Source organism: Camellia sinensis, chromosome 2, assembly GCF_055761805.1.
Source record: "Camellia sinensis isolate YWXY chromosome 2, ASM5576180v1, whole genome shotgun sequence".
Lineage (NCBI taxonomy): Eukaryota > Viridiplantae > Streptophyta > Magnoliopsida > Ericales > Theaceae > Camellia > Camellia sinensis.
Genome location: NC_138962.1, coordinates 80,212,999 through 80,235,839, shown reverse-complemented (window position 1 = coordinate 80,235,839; position 22,841 = coordinate 80,212,999). Strand labels below are relative to the sequence as shown.

Sequence of the window (22,841 nt, the reverse complement as noted above, 5' to 3'; positions counted from 1 at the left end):
GAAATCTTCACCTTATGTATGCATCTCAAGTTTCTTGTAGCAATTGCTCTGATCCTTATCTACCTTTCTTGCAAACCAGAGTCGGTTTATCTCCTTGACTTTCTACTTCCATGCACTTGAGACTCGCTGAGCTCCCATCTCTTCTTTCCTAGAACACATAGAAATTATGGACAAATTTACTGAAGACACCATTGGATTTCAAAGGAAAGTCATTGCAAGATCTGAAATGGAAATGAAAGCTACATACCCTCAGAAACAATGATTTTGAAACAATGATAGCCTCATAACAAAGATTGATAGCCTCATAACAAACTGTAGCCTAAAATCGAAACAATGATTTTGAACGTCTAAAATCTATTTACCAAGCACAATATAAAGCCATAAAAAATTGATAGCCTCATAACAAACTGTAGCCTAATTTGCCCAACTCCCTCTTTAGCTGCAATAAGTTTTGATTTAGAAGTGATGTCATGATCCTCAACCTCTCTGGTATGGGTTGCAACGCTGGAATTCTGTCAATTAACACCTCATTAGGATTGAGAGAGAGACAGAGAGAGAGCTGAAAAACTGCTCATGCGCATCTTGCTTTCAGCTTGATCACAATAAATCAATCTTGTTTTGCAGATTGAAAGAGAGCTGAAAAACTGCTCATGCGCATCTTGCTTTCAGCTTGATCACAATAAATCAATCTTGTTTTGCAGATTGAAAGAATCAAGCCTTACGGAAAGCTCAAAGCTTGTGCACTATATAAGCCAAGCTCAAGCAACCACTCAACTTGAATAAGGATCACAAGTTCATAACATAATATAATAATGAAAGCATTAATGCCATTCAACAAGCCACACATCCCTTGTCTTCAAAGAACATACATAGTCATGGGCTGAAATTATTGTTCAAGTCAAAGTGTGAAAAAATTCCAACCAGATTAATTTTTGATTTTATAAATATTCAGCAAGCACCCCATTAAAAGAAGTTGAATATTTCAGTTAAGTGAGGTGTCAACTTTTTCTTTAACATCACAAATGACCCATTCTTCATTTGTAACTATATAGAGAAATAGGGTTAGTACATGGATAACAAAAAAGTAAAGTTTTGGGGTTGTAATTGGGGAAGGAAAACAAAGCTTTCAGGAGCTGTTATGTAAGAAAACTAGTTTGTAGTTGTAAGTTGCTAGGATTGATTGTTCACAGCAGTAAAATGTATTAGGCATGGGATTTATGGTGTTGTAGCAGGTACTTATACAATCAAGTACTGAGATTTTAAAGATTAGAAAATTAGAATAAGATTTTCTAGGAATCTCACCTAAGAAGATTAGTGGAAATGGAGTCTCACAATTAAAACAATGCAAAATCTGCAGAAATTTCATCAATCAAAGTTCTTTTTAAACCAGTGAATGAAAATCCTGATGAGAATTCTCTACTTGAGATGTTAGAAGGTGCAAAATCAATGGGGGCAGGAGGCTGCTTTTGGTATTGGAAATGTCAGTTTATTTTGTTGTGCAAAATCCATCGTTGGATAAACAATCATTTGGTTTTGACATTTCGGAAAGTGCTCTGAAAGAAACTACTGCGTCGTTTTTCCCAAAGATGACCTTTCTATCCTGATGGAAGTGACGAGATTTTGGAATTCTAAAACCCGGTTGACTATGTGGCTTCATTCTCTTCGACAGAACTCTACTTAGAAAATATGAGGAAGAAGAACTCCAAAAATATGAGGAAGAAGGAATATATTTCTGTTATATTCAAAACTTCTTATCTTACAAGACCAAATGACACTCCTTATATAGGAGATATTACAAACATCATTATAACCCATTATATGCCACTTACCTATTATATATTACCACTATCTACCACTATCATACTATATACATGCCACTATCTTCCACCAACACCACTATCATATTCTATACATGCCACTATATGCCACCAACACCACTATCATATTATATACATGCCACTATCTTCCACCAACACCACTATCATATTCTATACCTGCCACTATATGCCACCAACACCACTATCATATGCCACTATCTTATTAACACAAATTTCCAGCACTCCCCCTCAAGCTGGTTTGAAGATATCTTCCATAGCCAGCTTGCTAGTCAGCTTATCAAATTGCTTCTTGTGTAGTCCCTTCGTTAGCACATCAGCTAATTGTTCACCTGTTGGAAGGTAGGTCATACAGATTATGCCAGCATTGATTTTCTCCTTGATGAAATGTTTATCCACTTCTATATGTTTTGTGCGATCATGTAGAACTGGATTATGAGCTATAGATATAGCTGCTTTGTTGTCACAATAGACCTTCATAGGTGTCGGGTGAGAAAGCTTTAATTCTTCAAGAATTCTTTTAATCCACATTACTTCACAGATTCCATGGGCAACAGCTCTGAACTCTGCTTCTGCACTACTTCTAGCTACCACATTCTGTTTTTTACTCCGCCATGTAACTAGGTTTCCACCTACAAAGGAGCAGTATCCGGATGTTGATCTCCTGTCTGTAACACTTCCTGCCCAGTCTGCATCTGTGTATACTTCAACTTGAAGATGTCCATGTTTCTTGAACAGTAAGCCTCTCCCTGGAGTTCCTTTCAAATATCTTAAGATCTTATAAACGGCCTCAAAGTGCTCTGCCCCTGGTGAGTGCATGAACTGACTTACCATGCTGACTGCAAAGGCAATATCAGGCCGCGTATGAGACAAGTAAATCAATTTCCCTACAAGTCGCTGATATTGTTCCCTCTCTTTGACTTCTTCAGCCTTAGCAGCTTGTAACTTCAAGTTAGGCTCGATCGGAGTCTCCACCATCTTACAACCAAGCATACCTGTTTCTCCAAGGAGATCAAGAACATATTTTCTCTGATTAACGAATATACCTTCCTTGGATCTTGCAAATTCCATTCCGAGGAAATACTTGAGGGCTCCCAGATCCTTAATGTGAAATTCTTTTGCGAGTTTCTTTTTGAGGCCTGCTAACTCTGCTTCATCATTACCAGTTAAAATGATGTCATCAACATAAACAATCAAAATTGCAATTTTACTGTTTTTTGAATGTTTATAAAATATTGTGTGATCTGCTTGACTTTGCGAGAAGCCACAACTGATAACTGCCTTCCCAAAGCGTTCAAACCACGCTCTTGGTGATTGTTTGAGTCCGTATAATGACTTGTTCAATCTGCATACTCTGTCGCTTCCAAGTCTCTGCTCAAATCCCGGCGGTAGGCTCATGAACACCTCCTCTTCAAGATCACCATTGAGAAATGCATTTTTAATGTCAAGTTGATGTAGAGGCCAATCTGAATTTACTGCAAGAGATAACAGTACTCTGATGGAATTTATTTTAGCAACAGGAGCAAACGTCTCCTGATAGTCGATCCCATAAGTTTGAGTGAAGCCTTTAGCCACCAGTCTCGCCTTGTATCTCTCAACGCTTCCATCTGCGTTACATTTTATCGTAAACACCCATTTACACCCAACTGTTTTCTTGTCTTTGGGTAGATCAACTATCTCCCAAGTACCACTTCTCCTTAAAGCATTCATCTCCTCCATGACTGCTAATTTCCAATTCGGATCATCCAATGCTTCCTGTATATTCCTTGGAACAAACAAGTGTGAAATCCTAGATGTGAAAGCTCTATGATTTTTAGACAGTCTTTGATAGGAGAGGTAATTTGCAATAGGATGTTTAATGCAATTTCGGACACCTTTCCTAATTGCTATAGGAACATCAAGGTCGGAAATAGAAGGAATAGGATTACCTAAAATTTCGATGCCAGAACTCGGGTGGACATTCGGGTCATTAGGATGAACATTCGGGTCATTATTCCTCAGATGAAATCGCTTCCTAGTATAAACCTGAAGCTCAGGATTTAGATCATGTTGTAGTACTTCTCCCCCTAAACAAGAATCTTCATGACTAGGCACCATAGAACTTGGTTCTCCTAAGTGATCATTATCAGACAGATGTGGTTTTTGTGTAGGATAAATGACATTGGGGAGCGGGATAGAAATATCCCAAAAACGGTCTTCTACTCCACTTGTCTCCCCCTGAAGAGAAGTGTTGGGGAAATAGGATTTTGTTTCCACAAATGACACATCCATACTCACATGAAATTTCTTGGTTTGAGGATCGAAACACTTATACCCCTTTTTGTTTGAGGAATAACCCAAAAAAACACATTTTATAGCACGGGGGTCAAGTTTTGAACGAAATTGACTGGGAACATGAACATAGGCAATACATCCAAAAACTTTGGCAGGTAAATCAGAAAACAACCTCGTGTCAGGAAAAAAAGTTTTGAGACAATCAAAAGGTGTTTTGTATGTTAACACCTTTGTAGGCATCCTGTTTATCAAATAAGAGGCTGTTAAAATTGCTTCACCCCATAAATATTTAGGAACATGCATGTAAAACATTATAGCACGTGCTACTTCAAGTAGATGTTTATTTTTTCGTTCTGCAATGCCATTTTGTTGAGGGGTATCCCGACATGTAGATTGATGAAAAATCCCCTTTTTTTCCAAAAACTCACCCAACTGCTCATTGAAATATTCTGTTCCATTATCAGAATGTAAAATACCAATTTTGGTTTGAAATTGGTTTTCAATCATATTGTAAAAATTTGTGAATAAATTTTTCACGTCAGATTTTTTATTCATCAAATAAATCCAACATAAGCGGGTATGGTCATCAATAAATGTAACAAACCATTTTTTACCAGAAAGAGTAGTGATTTTAGAAGGGCCCCAAACATCACTATGAATCAAATAAAAAGGTTTGGAAGCCTGGTAAGGTTTTGGCAAATAAGTAGAGCGATGAAATTTTGCAAAAATGCAACTTTCACAATGAAAAGAAGAACAATCAATCCCTTTAAATAATGCTGGAAATAAATGTTTCAGATAAAGAAAACTAGGATGCCCTAGCCTATAGTGCCATAGCATTATTTTTTCTCGAACAGAGATTGAACTAGTACTATTAAAGCTCTGAGCTTTTTTATTACTAACAGGTACTTCATCAAAGTAGTAAAGACCTTCAAGCATCCTAGCACGCCCAATCATCATCCCCGAGTTCTGGTCCTGAAATTCACAATAGGATTCAAAAAATGTAACACGACAATTAGAATCCTTAGATAGTTTACTGACAGACAAAAGGTTACAGGCTAAGTTGGGGACGTGAAGAACAGCATTGAGATTAATTTTCTCAGTTAGTTTAATAAATCCTTTCCTGCAATAGGTGAAAAACTACCATCGGCTATTCTGATTTTGTCATGACCAGAACAAGGGAAATAGGTACTAAATAAATGGGAAAAACTAGTCATGTGATCAGAGGCACCGGAATCTATGATCCACGGAGAGAAGTTTAGGCAAGAGAAGGCTTTAGGATTTCTACCTGTTTGTGCCAACAAAACACTAGGAGTACCGGATGAGGAGTTGGATTTTATCAGCTTTAAGAGTTGATCAATCTGCTCTTTGTTGAAGGGACCTGAATCGGCTTCATTAGCGGTAGGAAAGCCACGATTCTTCTCTCCTTGTTTGCTGCTTTTCCAGTTGACAGGTTTGCCATGGATCTTCCAACACGTTTCGGGTGTATGGCGAGGCTTGTTGCAAAAATCACACCAGACCCGTGGCTTATCATCAAACCTGCGCTGGTAATTTGCAGCCTTGTTGGCCGCAGCATCGCTAATTAAAGCAGAAATTTCAATTGATTCACCAGTACCTTTTTTCTTAAGCATAACGCTCCTTCGGCTCTCTTCCCTTCTGACTTCGGCAAATACTTCGCCAATGGATGGGAGAGGAGGTCTGCCAATAATTCTTCCTCGCACTTCATCGAACTCAATGTTGAGGCCGGCAAGAAACTTGTAAATACGGCTGTCTTCCACAGTTTTCTTGTGGTGGTTGCAGTCGTCAACCGATTTCCATTCGTATGTGTTGAAGATGTCAAGATCCTGCCACAACCTTTTCAACGAATTGAAATATTTGGTGACGGAATCATCTCCTTGACGAATCTCTCCCAACTTCAAAGTTAATTCGAAAACTTGAGATTGATTTCCTAGGTCAGAATACATCTGACTAACATTATCCCACAATTCTTGTGCAGTAGTATAGCACATGTAATTAGAGCTTATATCCTCCTCCATGGAATTGACCAACCATGTCATAACCATGGAGTTTTCAGCGTCCCAACTGTCGAACAGCGGATCATTAACAGCAGGAGCCTTCTTGTCACCAGTGATGTAACCGATCTTTCCTTGCCCACGGATATACATCCGGACAGATTGTGACCAGCGGAGAAAATTATCACCATTTAGGCGGATGGTGGTGATTTGGACAGAGTGAGAGTTGGACGTTTTCACCGGAATGACTTCCGACATGGCTATGACGGTTTTAGGGCTGCTGTGTTTTTTGTTGCTCTGATACCAACTTAGAAAATATGAGGAAGAAGAACTCCAAAAATATGAGGAAGAAGGAATATATTTCTGTTATATTCAAAACTTCTTATCTTACAAGACCAAATGACACTCCTTATATAGGAGATATTACAAACATCATTATAACCCATTATATGCCACTTACCTATTATATATTACCACTATCTACCACTATCATACTATATACATGCCACTATCTTCCACCAACACCACTATCATATTCTATACATGCCACTATATGCCACCAACACCACTATCATATTATATACATGCCACTATCTTCCACCAACACCACTATCATATTCTATACATGCCACTATATGCCACCAACACCACTATCATATGCCACTATCTTATTAACACAAATTTCCAGCAACTCTTCTATATAGTCAAGGTTGACGTATCACTTGAAGAGCAGATGTCTTCACTACTTGCAGCCATTGCTCGACCCCAGAAGAATGTAACATTGTTCTCTGGCTCCTTTGGGCTTAGCAGAACTTGATAGCAGGCAATCTCTTTGCATTTTAGGTGGTTGAACATAAAAACTGGAGAAAAAAAAAATGGTAAATCATTAATATGATGTGGACTAGAATGCTTCATAGACCTATACATGCTGCAAGAGTGTATCTGAACTTATACTTCTGCTGGAAAGGTGCCAAGGTGCACTACGGAATATTTGAAAATAGCTCTAAAGTAATATGGTAGATGATAGTGGCTTTACTCTTGAGTGAGCTAGTTAATCGAGAAACTATTGCGTGTTAAGAGAGCTTGGTATACAATATTGTAGATGATAGTCGCTTTTGGTACAATCATTGACTACTTTGTCGATTACATTAGACTTGCTTATATAGAAGCATAGAACTTTTTCCCTGCATATATAGAAGCATAGAACTTTTTCCCTGCGGTGTGTATGCGTCAGTTTTCGCTTCAGGATAAAGCCAAACTCAAACCCAAAACTAAATAGACCAAGGTGTATGACTGAACCAACCAAGCCCGAGGGAGGCTATTTGGGTTGATTCAAGTGGGTCTATTTTTATTTTGATAAATTAAGAGTGAATTTTATTAGAAAAAGAGCATCAAGATGATTCCAACAAAACAGTGTCACCAAATCCACATCTAGACATATAACAAATCAATAAACTCCACAAAAGAAAAGTGCCACTCTGCCCAACACCCAACTATACAATACCACCAAAAATGTATTCTTCAATGGAGGTAACGGGACCATTAACCCTTGAAATGTCTGCCGATTACACTCCAACCAAACCAACCACATTAAACAAAAAGGTGCAAGATCCCAAGCCTTCCGACGTCTCTTCCCCACCTGACCCCCCCTCCAACTGCACAACACCTCCTTCACACTCTCCAACTGGAAAAATCAAACCCCAAAGTTGAGATGCTACAGGGAAGTGAAGTAAAGGATGTGAAGTGGATTCTGTGGCCCAACACACATACAACACCAATTAACCAAAATCTGGCGATGTTGAATCAAATTATCCAATGTCAATCCTATCCCACACAGCTGTCCAAACAAAGAACGCCACTTAAAAACTTTAGATGGCACGGTAGCAACCCACACAATCCATTATGGAAAAGAACTATCCATGAAACCCACTTGAGCATGATAAAAGGATGACGCTGAGAAAACCCCTTTAGCGCCCTTACAGCTCCACACCACCCCACCCTCCCCCATCCCTAACTCCCTAACACCATACAACAAAGCTAAAAAATCCACCAACTGATCAATCTCCCAATAAGAAATCTCCCTTTGGAAACTAACATCCCACACCACACACGCTCATCTTCTAAAGTCAAATAAGAAGTTACCACGGCATCCTTATCTACCACAAGTCGAAACAACAATGGGAAACGAGACACTAAAATTTGATCACCACACCGCCACTTATCCTTCCAAAATCACACTTGCTCACCCCTACTCACCTAAAAGCTAACCCACCTCCAAAACTCCTTTATACCTAAACAAACACCTTTCCACAAACCCCTTCCATGATTGTTCCTCACTTCCCCAAAGCACCAACCTCACCACCCTAACCCATACTTAACAACCACAATCCGACGCCAAAGCCGCTCCGATTCCCCAATAAATAGATACATGTTAATTATAATATAGAGTTTATACAACTTCTAAAAAAATAAACGGGGTCAATCTTAGGTAGATTCAAGTTTCCAAGTTACCAACCTGACAAATAGATTGATTTGTTTGGTTTTGAGATTTTTGGACCTAGAAAAGAACCAAACCTATGCTAGAACTGAACCTGGCCCAACCCATGAGGGCCAGATTGGTTCGATTAGCAAGTTAATTGGTTCTTTTATGCAACATTTTTTCAAATAGCAATAGGATTTCCTAATTCCAACTAAATTAAGTTTTCGAAAGCCAAATAAAACTCGATTAAGTCCAACCAAGTATAGGACATGATAAAATCATAAACAAACACCGAACTAACCTGGACACTAAATAAACCTAATTTATAAAAAGAAATATCCCAAATTTGTAAAATTCCTAAGATGTCCCTAAGTTGAGACATGAATTTTTCTTCTTCTTCCAAATCTAAAGTAGTTATTATGATTGTTTGGATTTTAACAAAACTCTTCAAAAACAATCCTGTATAATGTGATACCAATGGTAGGGCCCATTAGCGGGGCCCACATAGTTGTCTATATTTTTTCTTCGTTTCCAAACAAACACTTCAAGAGTACTGAGAACTTAGCCCCTATCATTTTAATGTCATGAGCAAAAAATTCACAACTAAAATGGGATGAAACCTAGGTAGCATTGCCAATTTCAAGCTAGGTTGATTGTTAGGTAAAGCTTGACTTCACTTGACACAAGTAAATGCAAATTTAGTTGATGAGAGTTTGTTTGGTTGTGTTTTCGGGTTTGTTTTTCATGTTTTCAATAATAACAATAATAATAATGAAAATTTCAAAAATAACCATTGTTTTCAAATTGTTTTGTTGTTTTGCGAATAAGGAGGTTGTTTTCAAAAATAAAAAATGAAATCCAAAATAGTTTAAAATATAAACCAAACCTTCTTTCAATGCCAAATTAAATGATGTTATGCTAAGCATGAGGACTTGTATAGATGGAAGAATAATAGGTCCCATTTTTTACTTTTAAATAAGTAGAATATGCACCAACTAAGTGCCAAATGAGGCTCAACCCATACGCACTTGATGTAAGACACAAAATGTAGGCTTTCCAACCAAAGGACTTAACATGCCTATAACCTTAACAAAAGAAAATTCCCTAAAAGACAAGCCTGAAAAGTATTCAATATTACTTGTTTTGCATAAATTATCATCTCATCATCCTCAATGTGTTTGTCCTCTCCCTCCAAGCACTGCATAACACACTAGTGCTACTCTCACACCGTATTTCTCTATCCCCACAATCAAGCAAAATATGTGAGCTAAGAAATAAGACAATGTTAGCAAGAAAGAAAAAGCAACACACCAAAGGTCTCCACCAATCACAAAATGCATCCAAAGGTCATAACTGTATCCTTCACCTGCTTATACACACTAGTGTAGAAACATCAACACTTTATACCCCATGTTGCCAATGGTAAAAATCAAACAAAAAACTTAGGAGGCACCTTTGATAGCCAAATATGTTTCCAGGGAAAGTTCAAGGTGCCTTCTTTGCACAAGATCTTATAGTATAACTTTTATGGAAACTTGTTGACTCTCAAAAACTCCATACAACATCTTAAAGTAGGCATCATCAATTCCAACTGCTAGTTCTGCAATTTTTTGATAAAGTGGGCCTCCCACCATTGCACTCTAGATGTAGCTTACATAATATGCCATAACATCTTCTTTGAGGCAATTTTAAATAGGGTTGAGAACTCTATTTGAAGAGAACATCCTCACATCATTAGACATCATCATAATCACCCTTTTCTTATCTCCCACAATAATAGACAAATCCAATTCGATAGCTCTTCCTGCCTTGTCAACCTTCCTCATTTAATCTCTTAACTTCTTTCTGATTCTACAAACCCTTGTTATAATTTTTTTCTCAAGCAATCTCCTCATAAACGACTGCATCCCTCCAAAGCTACTGTCCAAAGAAAGCTTCCTAAATTGAGGCTTGTAGTCTAATACTTTTTTTCTTTTGAAATCCACACACCTGTGACTCCCAAATCTATTATCTTTATGTGATTTAGATATTGGAGATTTTTTTTTTTTGGTTCCCTTGAAGAGCAAAGTTTGCAACTTACATGAGAGAGAGAGAGAGAGAGAGAGAGAAAATCCTCCATAAAAACTAAACATTACCAAGAGACCACTGTTTATTCTAAGGTTAAAAATTTAGGGCTAACAAGTGTGGCAAGTAATGAGTTAGGTTTTAGGTAGGCACTTTGTGGAAACAATGTTGGTTGTTAGCTCTCTACCTATTCTAACCCTTCCAAAAGCACACAACATCGATGGGTGCTTGTGAAGCATGGGTGCTTTGAAAATATTATCGTACAAGTACCGGGTACTTACCGGTATGGGTATGTGTACTGGTGCGGCTGCACATGTACCAGGACGCAAAATATGTATATGGTACATGAAATACTTTGGGTGTGGCACGGGTATGGGGTGAGTACAACATGGATACATTTCGGGTACTTTGAGGGTGCAAATGTGACTGGAACAATTATATTGTGCTATTTTAAAACTTTAATCAAAAAATGATATTTTTGAAATAATTAATGTCATAAAAAATATTTAGAGTACATCTTTTGTGACCATTACAAAAACATTTTAATTATTTCTTTGTTTGTTTTATTAATTATTACATATCATAGTTTTATTAATTATTATATATCATGTACTACTAGTCTGCTACAGATTATAAAAATATATTAATTTATGAACGTACCCGACTATACCTATATCCTATTGTTTTTAAGTTTTGTCGTATTGGCATACATATCCATAGCCATATCCATATCCGTACCCGCACCATACTTCCTAGGTAATGGCCTACAATATTAAAACAGCTGTGTACAATGTCAAGCTAAATAACAATATAAGATGGACAAATTCTGTAGAAATTTAATGTATAAAGAGAAATAGAGAATTGTATTATTGATTGATTGTGATGATTCTGTATTACAAGATTGATTAATTACAATTCCTATACAATCTATATATAGAAGAAAATGTGGTAGTAGGTGTAGTGGAGGTGATAGTGGGTTAGGTGAAGTGGAGTGTGTGGTGAAGTGGAGGTAGGTGAAGTGGAGTGTGTAGTGGATTAGGTTTAGTGGAGTAGGTGAGGTGGTAGTGGTGTAGTGGGTTAGGTTTAGTGGAGTAGGTTTAAGTGGGTGAAGTAGGTGGAGAGTAGGTGGATTTTAACAGCCCCCCGCAAACTCAAGGGGGATAGGAACTAACCAACTTGAGTTTGGAGAGAGTAACAAAACAAGAAAATACATAAAAATAAAAGAGGATAAGAGACACTGTATGGTCGTGTCAGACCATTGGTGAAGACACTGGATGGTGGTGTCATAACGTTGTAGAGGACACTGTATGGGGGTGTCATAACCATGTAGAGGACACTGTATGGAGCTAACCGGAATCTATGTCGGGACAGTTTACAGAGTCTTGTCGGACCCATAAAGGAGCTAACCGGAATCAATGTCGGGACAGTTTACAGAGTCTTGTCGGACCCTTGAAAAAGCTAACCGGTTTGAGTCTTGCTGGACCCTTGTAGAAACTAACCGGAATCTATGTCGGGACAGTTTACAGAGTCTTGTCGGACCCATAAAGGAGCTAACCGGAATCAATGTCGGGACAGTTTACAGAGTCTTGTCGGACCCTTGAAAAAGCTAACCGGTATCAAATGTCGGGACAGTTTATAGAGTCTTGTCGGACCCTTGTAAAAGTGGCACCCTCAAAAGGTGTGCCCAATTTTGTCAAAAGGCGTGCCATCAAAAGGCGTGCCCAATTCATCAAAAGGTGTGCCGGACATGATGGCGAGGCACGTGGGCGCCTTGGCTTGCGTGCCCGTTTGTCGGCTGGTAGTAAGAGGCGCGCGATGCGCGTGGCTGCCTCGACTATTTAACCAAGGTTGAGGCGGAGGCTGTGCAAACCAGTCTGAAACCGCCGAAAATCCTTTGAAAAAACTCTTCCGTTTCTGAGAAAGAGATTCTGGAACACTCTGTTGCCATTCTGTCACCAACCCTTCCGAACATTACCAGTTTGAAATTGCTATTTCGCTGAAACACTTAGCAACCCAAAAACATGGCCTCTTCTTCCCGTCCAGCTACCCAGAACCTGCTCACGCTCTTTCCAGAACTGAACGAGCCCACAAGAGAAATAACTGGTGCGGTGGCCAGTGAACCTCAACCAAACACCCCGGAGTTTGCTCCGTTGAACTTTCCGATGCGGTCGGTGGAGCAAAGAATGGCAGTGCAGTCGGATGTGGAGGCCAATCAGTATACTCTGAAGGCATGTGTGGAAAGCATGACGGCGGTCACAAACTTGTCGAACCGGCTGCAGAGTAGAACAAATGAGGTGCAGCATTTAAACTCCCAGCTGGCTCTGCTCCAACGCATGTATAAGATGCGCGAGCAGAGATAAGTGTGCTAAAGACAGAAAACAAGGAGCTGAAGCGGAAGGCCACCGTGATGTTCCGATTTGGAGGGCCTCCATATGCTGCAGTGGAGGAGCAGGGAGTGAACGTGCTCAGTGGAGTGGGAAACACGGAGGCAATACCGTCAAGGACCGCCCAAGACGGAGGCAAAAAGAAGAGACCTGCAGCAGAGTAGAGAAGAAAAATTCTGCCTATGGATGTGGTTTTTGTTTGTTTGTTTTGTTTTTTTGTTTTTTTTTTTTTTTTTTTTTTTTTTTTTTTGGATGTAAAATAGTGAACGGGGTTGATCCCTGAGATGAATAAAATATGGTGTGTTGTGCAAATTTGTAAATGATTTTGGGTTTTTTTTTTTTTTTTTTTTGTGTTTTTTTTTTTTTTGTTTTTTTGTTTTTTTTTGTTTTTTTGTGTGTGTTGGAAATGAAAAAGAAAAGATAAAAAAATAAAGAAATTGGAGTGGAGTGCAAAAGGGAAAGAGTGACGCAGCTGTGTCAGGAGAAAAAGAAAAAATGATATGAGGTTGTGCAAAAGTAATATATGATAATAAATATATACATATATATATATTATATATATAGTAAAAGAAAAGAAAGTGGAGTGGTCTTGGTGGATCACGTGAGTAACCTTTTTTTTTTTTTTTTTTTTAATTTATTTATTTATTTTTTATTTTTATTTTATAATTGGTTTCGCAAAAAAACAGAAAGAGTGGCTGGTATATATATTATATATCTAATATATTGGAGAGTTGGGTATAAAGTTGTGTGGGTGGAGAATAAAGAAAAGAAAAGAAAGGGAATCATGTGGTTATATTCTGAATTGTTGCCTGGGGGGAGAATAAAGAAAAGAAAGGGAATCATGTGTATAATAAAGTGGGTCTAGGGAGAGAAAGGGACCAGAGAGAGAGAGAAATCGGTCAAGTGAGATTTGAGATTCACCAACTTGATCAAAGAATGTGAAGAGCGCATTACAGAGGAAAAATGGTGAGGTACCCAGTCAATCGCTGGATCAAACTTCAACTAGTGTTGCAGGCAAGTGTCGAGCTGAACATCATTACGTATACAGCTTTACTTGATGGTCTATGTGAAGAAGGGAGGATGAAGGAAGCTGGAGAAGTTTTTACAGCAATGCTGAAAGCCAAGGTAGCTCCAAACCAGCAACTCTATACTGTCCTTGTTCATGGGTATATTAAGGCAAAACAGATGGAGAATGCCACTGTTATCTTGAAAGAAATGAAAGGAAAGAGCATCGAACCAGATTTGTTGATGTATGGAACTATCATCTGGGGTCTCTGCAAACAAGACGCTTGTTGATGAGGCTGAGAACTGGTCCTTCGGTCACGTCCGAAGAAGCCCCTCCCGCCGCAGCCATTGGAAGGAGATGAGTGCTTGTTGGAGGTTTTGCTTTGGCGAGGTATGTGTAAAAAAATCTTAGCGGACTAGGTTGAGGTCCGGCGGGCGGCTAAGGTGAGGTTGCCGCCCGCCGGGGAAGCGAAAATAGTAGGTTCTAAACCTGCTCTGATACCATGTAGAAATTTAATGTATAAAGAGAAATAGAGAATTGTATTATTGATTGATTGTGATGATTCTGTATTACAAGATTGATTAATTACAATTCCTATACAATCTATATATAGAAGAAAATGTGGTAGTAGGTGTAGTGGAGGTGATAGTGGGTTAGGTGAAGTGGAGTGTGTGGTGAAGTGGAGGTAGGTGAAGTGGAGTGTGTAGTGGATTAGGTTTAGTGGAGTAGGTGAGGTGGTAGTGGTGTAGTGGGTTAGGTTTAGTGGAGTAGGTTTAAGTGGGTGAAGTAGGTGGAGAGTAGGTGGATTTTAACAAATTCATATTGCAATAATTCCAAAATTCACTATTACTATAACAAAAACCGTAATTTTAGGAGGGAATAAAATGTTATTCATTAGATGTTTTGGTTGAAACTTCTAGAATAAATGTTTCTTTATATCAGAAACTCCCATTTTAAAATATGTAGCTAGCTACCTCCTAGTTGGCCAATGTTGAAGAAATCTTAGTAATTTTAGAAAAAGGAATTAAATGATCTTGCTACCTAATGCAAACATATTTCAAAGAAGGGATAATGATGTATCATTTAAGTAGGAGTGGGTGTCAAGTCGTGTTGGGTTGTGTTTGTGCCGTGTTAAATCGGGTTCGTGTTAGAATTACCTCAATACTAACCCAATCCATTTATTGTTTCATGTTATCGGGTTTTGTCATTTTCGGTTTGTGTCGTGTTAACGTATCATGTCAACAAATTTCACCAAACTAAAAATATCAAGTATATGAAAAAAATTCAAAAATCTCCACATGTTAAATTTAATAAAACTAATCTCTATTGAATGAGATTATTCATAAAAATATTTGATTTCAACTCAATTTTATATTCTTAATTTACAAAAACTATATCCTATTGTTATATTTTTCTAAATAGCAGAGAAAAAAAATACATTATATTCAATGAAAAACCAAAACAAAACATATATAAGCCTTAAAATCCTATTTTACTTACTTTTAATCAGTTGAATGGACTTACATAAGAGATTAAAAAATGTCATGGTACCCATTAGTAGGAATAATATTAAAATGTGTAACTAATTCTTCATTAAATGAGTTATCAATGTCAACTTTGTGTTATAAAAGTTTGACAATAACCCGATCTATTTAATATTCATGTTATTAGGTTGTGTCATATACATGTTTGTGCCATAAAATCATCAACCCTAACCCGCTAACTTCATGTACGGTTCAAGTCGTGTTATCGTGTTCTGTTGAATGTAAGCTAATTGATACTTATAGAAGAACTTAAATCGCTAAAGCAAAGAATTAGCTTTGGTTACCATATTGACTATATATTTGGACTATCTTTTAAGATGTTACCAACGCTAATCAAAATTTAGACTAGAAGTAATAAGTGCCAACCAAAAGTATTGGATTTTCACTCCATATATGGATTGTATATTTGGACTATCTTTTAAGATGTTACCAAAGTTAATCAAAATTTAGACTAGAAGTCATAAGTGCCAACCAAATGTATTAGATTTTCACACCATATATGGTCTGTATAGTGATATTATCATCATCTTGAATTCTTTATTAGAAAATAATCATACATGGAAGGAGGACATAAATAGGCAACACCGCTCCACATAATTCCCACATTTGGCCCCTATATATATATATATATATGTCAAACTAAAACAAGAAAAGCCATCATTTTGCATTCTTCCTTCTGTCTATTATAAAAAAATTGATAGCCATGGAGAATAAGCTTACCAAGGGTCGCCAAAAGATAGAAATGAAATTGATAGAAAATGAACAAGCTCGTTTCAATACCTTCTCTAAGCGTAAAGCTGGGATTTTCAAGAAGGCAAGTGAGCTTTGTACAACATGTGGAGTAGATATTGGCATAATCTTTTTCTCTCCAACTGGTAAGCCATTCTCCTTCGCTCATCCAAGCATTGAGTCGATTTGCAACAGGTTCACTGACCCAAACCAAATTCCTAATGACATTACCACCAGTTTCGTTGAGGCTCACTGCCAAGAAAAAAAGCTTGAGCTTAACCAACAACTCAATGGGGTGCTTAAGCAACTAGAAGCAGCGAAGAAGAAAGAAAAACTGCTGGACCAAATGGAAAAAGAACTTCAAAGTAAGGGTGGATGGAAGGCACCCATTGACGAGCTTACCATCCATGAGCTTGAGCAGTTGAAGATACAAATGCAACAACTTCAAAAGAGTGTACGCGCCCAACTTGATGAAGAGAGGAACAAAGCTTCATCTTCCTCCCCAGCATCCGCTCTACCAGATCCTTCCCATGCAAATTGAACCATTCAATGACGGAGCAACAAACTAATACTTCGACCACTCCTACTTGTGGTTATGGGGAATTTCTCAAAATATAACCTATCTCAAGAGTAGCCCTAGTGTAACCAATAAAATAAAGGTTATGTTATTTTTATGTAAGTTATTATGAGTATTGTGGTTGCATTTGATGTGAGACTGTTTCCAACATGCACTCTTTTGTTGTTGCAATAGATGGAGAATGTCCCCTTATCCAATGAGAACTAAATATGCGTCCCATATCCCATGTGGTTATGACTCGCATTAGTTCTCCACGTGCACATGTCCAAAAACTTTCTAGAACATCAACTCCTTACAACTTAATCTGCAAATCGCAACATATAACCAACTTGTCTATCGAATCAATGACGCAATCATTAGCCAACTGTAGCTTCATTGACTAAATGAACATGTGCCTATACCTTTATAGGTCTTGTCCTTGACAATCCCTACAAAGCATACTCTGCTTGTAGATGCTTTAACCAGTGTTGTTGAATCGTGATACACATCATGTATTGTTATATCACTTATGTAATCATGTGTCATATCATGTGTTGTAAAACACATTAACACATATAAATAAATATAGATAAAAAAAATAATTATTTTCATATATTATAAAAATATATTGCAAACATAAACTACTAAATCACTTAACCAATGACCGAATTGTGGTCAATAAGGTATATCTAAATTCAATCAAATTAGATTCATGATAGTAGTTTAATTTCTTGTAGCAAAAGGAGTATGGGAGTCATTTTTCTTGATAGTTTACTTGAACTTGGGTCTCCTTTGTATGAATTTTTTGATAATATAGTTCATGACTACTTAGTAAGTGTCAACTATGGTGATTGATAGTGAGAAAGTAGCTAATGGGACCAATGGTGAAAAAGAATGTAAAAATTAATTAATCATGCGATGTGAGTTGAATCGCGATACGATACAGAATTGTGTGATACGGAAATGTATCTCACGATTGAAGTCACCAACAATACGAGTCCGCGATACATACCTTTTTCCAGACAATACGATACATATTGTTAGAATAGGAAATAATATTTTATTGTTATTTGATTTTATTTTTCCTTGATTGATGTAATGGGCTGGCCCATAATATATGCCTTATGGCATTCTTGTAATTACTCATTATTATCAATATAAAAGGGAATGAGGTCTAACTCATTCTCTATCACTTTCTCTTCTCTAAACTTACATGGTATCAGAGTCATGCCCTAGCCAACTCTTTTTCTCTGTTACCCATCACTACAGGTGATCTCCTCTCTCCTGTATACCATACGAAAGCTCCAAACAGCCACCCGACAGCCTTCAAGTAACCCCACAGCCTTGTTTCTCCTTCCTTTGCCTCCGACAGCCCCTACCTAAGTCTCCTAGTCCTTTCTCTCTCTTCGACAGTCATCACCCAGGCTTCCCTCTCCCTCAGCAGGCCTCTCCAGCCATTGCTGGGACAACCGTTGCTGAGGGTTCCCAGGGTGCCGACCAACCTTCTTGCTGGTCTGGTCGAGGTCGCTAGTCCTTTTCGGGTCGCTTGAGGTGGTCACTTCTCGTACGCAGGGTTTGGTGATGTAATACCTGGTGAAACAAACACAGTATCGAAGCAAAACCAAAAAAAAAAAAAAAAAAAAAAAAAGTCCAGAAAAAAAATAACCGGATTCTTAATTCTTTATTGACTTGCTAAAAGAAAACTGAAATGCTTGGAGGTAAACCATGTGAAACACCTTTATAACCGGGCTAGAAACAAAGTGAGAATCAAAGGGGAAATCGAGTGGACAGGGGGAGATACCAAAGGTTAGTGGGTAAACTCATATACTTATCTCACTCACGTCCAGACATTGCCATTGTAGTAAGCATGGTTAGCCAATTTATGCATGCTCCTAGAAATTCCCACTTAGAGGCAGTGATGAGAATCTTGAGACACCTGAAGGCTTTTCCTAGAAAGGGTATCTATTTCTCAAAACATGGACATCTCAGTGTGGAGGCATTCACTGAAGTGGATTGGGCTAGATCAGTAACTGACAGACGATAAAATTCTGGATATTACATATTTGTTGGAGGCAACCTAATCACATGGCGAAATAAGAAACAAAATGTGGTTGCTAGATCTAGTGCTGAGACAGAGTTTAGGGCTACAGCTCAGGGAGTATGTGAGTTGCTATGGATTAGATTATTGTTGCAAGACTTAGGGGATCCATCAGACTAATTCCATGAGATTGTACTGTGACAACAAAGCCGTCATCAATATAGCTCATAATCCAGTTCAACATGACATAACCAAGTATGTGGAGATTGATAGGCACTTTATCAAGGAAAAACTCACTAGTGGTACCATATGTATTCCATTTGTAAAGACTGGGGACCAAGTAGCAGATGTTCTCACTAAGGGAATAGGGAGCAAACCATTTCATAGCATTCTCAACAAGCTGGGCATGAGAGATATCTTCGTACCAGCTTGAGGGGGAATGTTAGAATAGGAAATAATATTTTATTCTTATTTGATTTTATTTTCCCTTGATTGATATAATGGGCTGACCCATAATTTATGCCTTAAAATATTCCTGTAATTACTCATTAATATCAATATAAAAGGGAATGAGGTCTAACTTAGTCTCTATCACTTTTTCTTCTCTAAACTTACACATATTGCGTATAATTTTGACGTCGCTTCCTTTAACTAAATAAAAAAAATCCTAACTAAATTAGATCTTAGACATGGTTATTGGGGAGAGCTTTGTAAAGATGGTTGCAAAAGCTACTTCGATTGTAGAACTATCTAATATGCAAGATGTTAATATATTATACATAATAATTCATTTAGCTCATTCAAATTAACAAAAGATTGGAAAAACACTCTTAATGTAGAGTATAGCCACAAAAGTTACTTTTGACTAACAAATTGTTTATGGTATGTGATACATAAGAAACAAGGAAGGAGACCATGAGGTGAAAAGATAAGATTAAGGTTCAATCCTTGTAGAAACCCCATTTAAGCATGTACAAGATTTAGGTTCCGGTAGTGGTTATATGAGAAACAAAAAGTGCTCTAATCTTGATGTAAATAACATGCCTAAATCCATATATTTCTAGGGTGTTTCTATGTTTTTGCAGGCACATGTGTCCATTCCGTTAAGTGGTGTCAATACATTAGTTAGTTGGTGCTAACTATATGGCAGCCTTGCAAATAACTAATGGACCAATGACGAGTCTCCACGTGTCCTACTAAGTCTAAGTGTGCTAAGGCATCTCCAAGGACAATCTCTAGGATCCCGCTCCCAGGATTTCACTATCCTGTCTGTCTCCAAATGAGATCCGTATGCCAAGAAATACGCATAAAGAGCATCATGATGAGTAATTTTCTTTAATTGATCATTGCTTTACATCCTAATCTTCGTGCTAAGTTGCTAACAAATACATAAACATAAACCTATTGGTGAGAAGTAGAACAAGTCAAAACTTAAGAATTTGGGAAGTCTATTGTTTTTGTATTATGGTTTGGATAAGAAATCAAAAAAACAATTATTAATTGGTACTAATAAAATCCTAATTATAAAAACCAATTTTAAAGAAAACCCTTATGCAGTCATCAATTCTAGCAATCAAAATCCACCAGTAATCTAACAAATCATGGTGAGATATACATTATAAAAACAAAATGGAACTAACAACTGATAGCAATTCCATCATAACCAGTCATCAATCGAGAAAATGAATAAAAGCAGGATTACAAGTTCAGGTTTTTAACTTAAATGATACAAGATAATAAATATATTTTTTTAATTAAAACAAATGGAAAAGCAAAAGTAATAGTGTACAAGTAGTTGGTTGATCACTGTTTGGATCGAATGGATGAGAAGACTTACTGAGTTGAAGAGAGAGAGAGAGAGCCTTCGAAACATGGAATCGAAGAGAGAGAGAGAGAGAGAGAGAGAGAGAGAGCCGTTGCCGTTGTAACATACTGGTTGGAAATTGGAATTGATGGATCGGATTGGCCCGTTTGAGGAAACCGAGGACCCAATCCATTAGTAGATGTAAAATTACCCGACCCGATTATTAAGAGTGATAAACGAGTTAAATAAATTGAGATTGACTCGTGTTATCACGGATCATCTCTGAAAATTTTTAAGGCCATCTCTCCGATATTTTTAGGTCCAAAATGAACTTTCGATTAGGTTGCAAAACGAACTGCTCAAGTTAAGCTTTTGTTAAGTCCGAGCTCGGTTCTTTTATTTATCAAACTTATTTATTGAGTTTGAACTTAGGATAATGTGTATTAATGAAACTCGAGTTTGATTTGGTTATAAATTTTTTTAATATTATTTATATATTAATAATATATAAATAATATATTTATTATATAGTTTAAATAAAGATAAACGAACCGAACTTATGCGAGTTTGAGTTCGACTCATTTACTAAACGAGTTTAATATTCGAACTCAAGTTCGACTTGTTTACTAAACGAATTCAGCCGAGCCAGGCTCTTAACAAACTGAGCCGAGCTTATTTATGAACAGTTCGGTTTATTTGCAGCCCTACTTCCGATATAGGATCTATCATACATTTAAAAAAAAAAAAAAAAAAAATTGTAACAGAAGGATTATGTATCTATTTTTTTCAAACACTATTTACAAAAAGGTTATTTCTATATATAATTATTAAAATTTATTTAAATATATAATAAAGTTTATAAAAAGAAAACTATAAAAATAATCCAAACTTAAATAATAAATAAAAAAAGTGAATAAATTGTAACAAAATATCACTTAAATATCATCTTTTTATATTTTTATTGTAAAATTGCTAATTAAATTTGTACAATACTTTTCAATGAATAAAATTATCAATCCATTCAAAAAAAATTTTTTTTATTTTAGGTGACATAATTGACTGAAAGTAAAATTTAATTAATTTTAAACTTCAAGAGGTTTTTTCCTATAAATAATTGCAATTAAAATAATTAATCGTATTTACCCACAATTTATGCATTTGAGAAACTATCATCCTTAATTTCAAATAATTCACTATATTAATTGGGTTTTTTTTTTTCAACAAAAACAATTATTGATTAGTTTTAAATAATTCACACGCAAACATTTATTAATTTTGAATGTCCACTAAACTTTATTGGGGGCCTTTTAAATTCAAATGCTTTTTTTTTTTTTTTGAACTAGCAGCATAGCTAAAATAAAATTGGGGGAATATCAAAAAAATAGAAAGATGACAAAATAATTTGAAATTTGTGAAAGTATAAGTGACTCATGCACTAATTTGTGCAAAAAATGTTATACTTTCATGCATTTGAAATTATTTTACTATTTTTCCACTTTTTTGATATTCTCCCAAAAAAAGGAATAATGTTTCGTTTTGACAGTTTTGAGCCATTTGAGCCACAAAAATTGTGGCCCTCTACCATTGCCCCAAAAAAAGAGGGTCGTTTTCATCAATTTTTTGGGGCTGAAAGCGGCAACCTTGTCAGTTTTGGGCCAAAGTCGGCTTTGCTCATATTCACCTCGTTAAAAACTCATTTGAGTTCAATTCATTCATACTATGTTTGGATTGAGTGATTTGGAGAGAAAAGAAAAGAAATGAAGATATATGCATTTCTCTTACTTGTTTAGATAACCTAACTGGAGAGAAATTGAAAGAAATTGAGAGAAATTGAGAGAAACTCATTTATCTTATAATCTCATTTTCAATCTTCCCAAAAGTGGAGAGATTGAGAGAGAAAAGAAACCACTATTTTCATAATATCAATTTTATCCTTATAAAAATAAAAGAAATAAAATAATTGAAAATATAAAAAGGTTGTTTTGGTAATATAGTATAAAATAATTTCTTTTCTTTTCTTTTAATGAAATCTAACCAAACAAGAATGAGAGAAATCATAATCATTTCTTTTCTTTTATTTCTTCTTTAGCCAAACAAAATGAGAGAAATCACAATCATT

At 36.6% G+C, this 22,841-nt stretch overlaps 1 protein-coding gene across 5 annotated transcripts; it reads right to left on the bottom strand.

Annotated features, from left to right (window-relative positions):
- Window positions 1-12: 12 nt before the first annotated feature.
- LOC114258029 (uncharacterized) lies at window positions 13-20,887 on the bottom strand. Of its 5 annotated transcripts, none has more exons than XM_028197876.2 (4): window positions 20,756-20,881; window positions 16,727-16,848; window positions 16,376-16,576; window positions 13-148 (listed from the first exon to the last, which is right to left on the bottom strand). In XM_028197876.2, the coding sequence occupies exons 2-4, from the start codon at window positions 16,731-16,733 to the stop codon at window positions 87-89; spliced, it is 270 nt and encodes an 89-aa protein (XP_028053677.1). In that variant the 5' UTR covers window positions 16,734-16,848; window positions 20,756-20,881; the 3' UTR covers window positions 13-86. The 5 variants fall into 5 exon arrangements, with proteins under 5 accessions (XP_028053677.1, XP_082771027.1, XP_028053676.2 ...); XM_028197875.2 differs by lacking the exon at window positions 13-148 and adding an exon at window positions 6,687-6,978 and having other exon boundaries at window positions 16,727-16,838; window positions 20,756-20,887; XM_028197873.2 differs by lacking the exon at window positions 13-148 and adding an exon at window positions 6,687-6,978.
- Window positions 20,888-22,841: the final 1,954 nt, after the last annotated feature.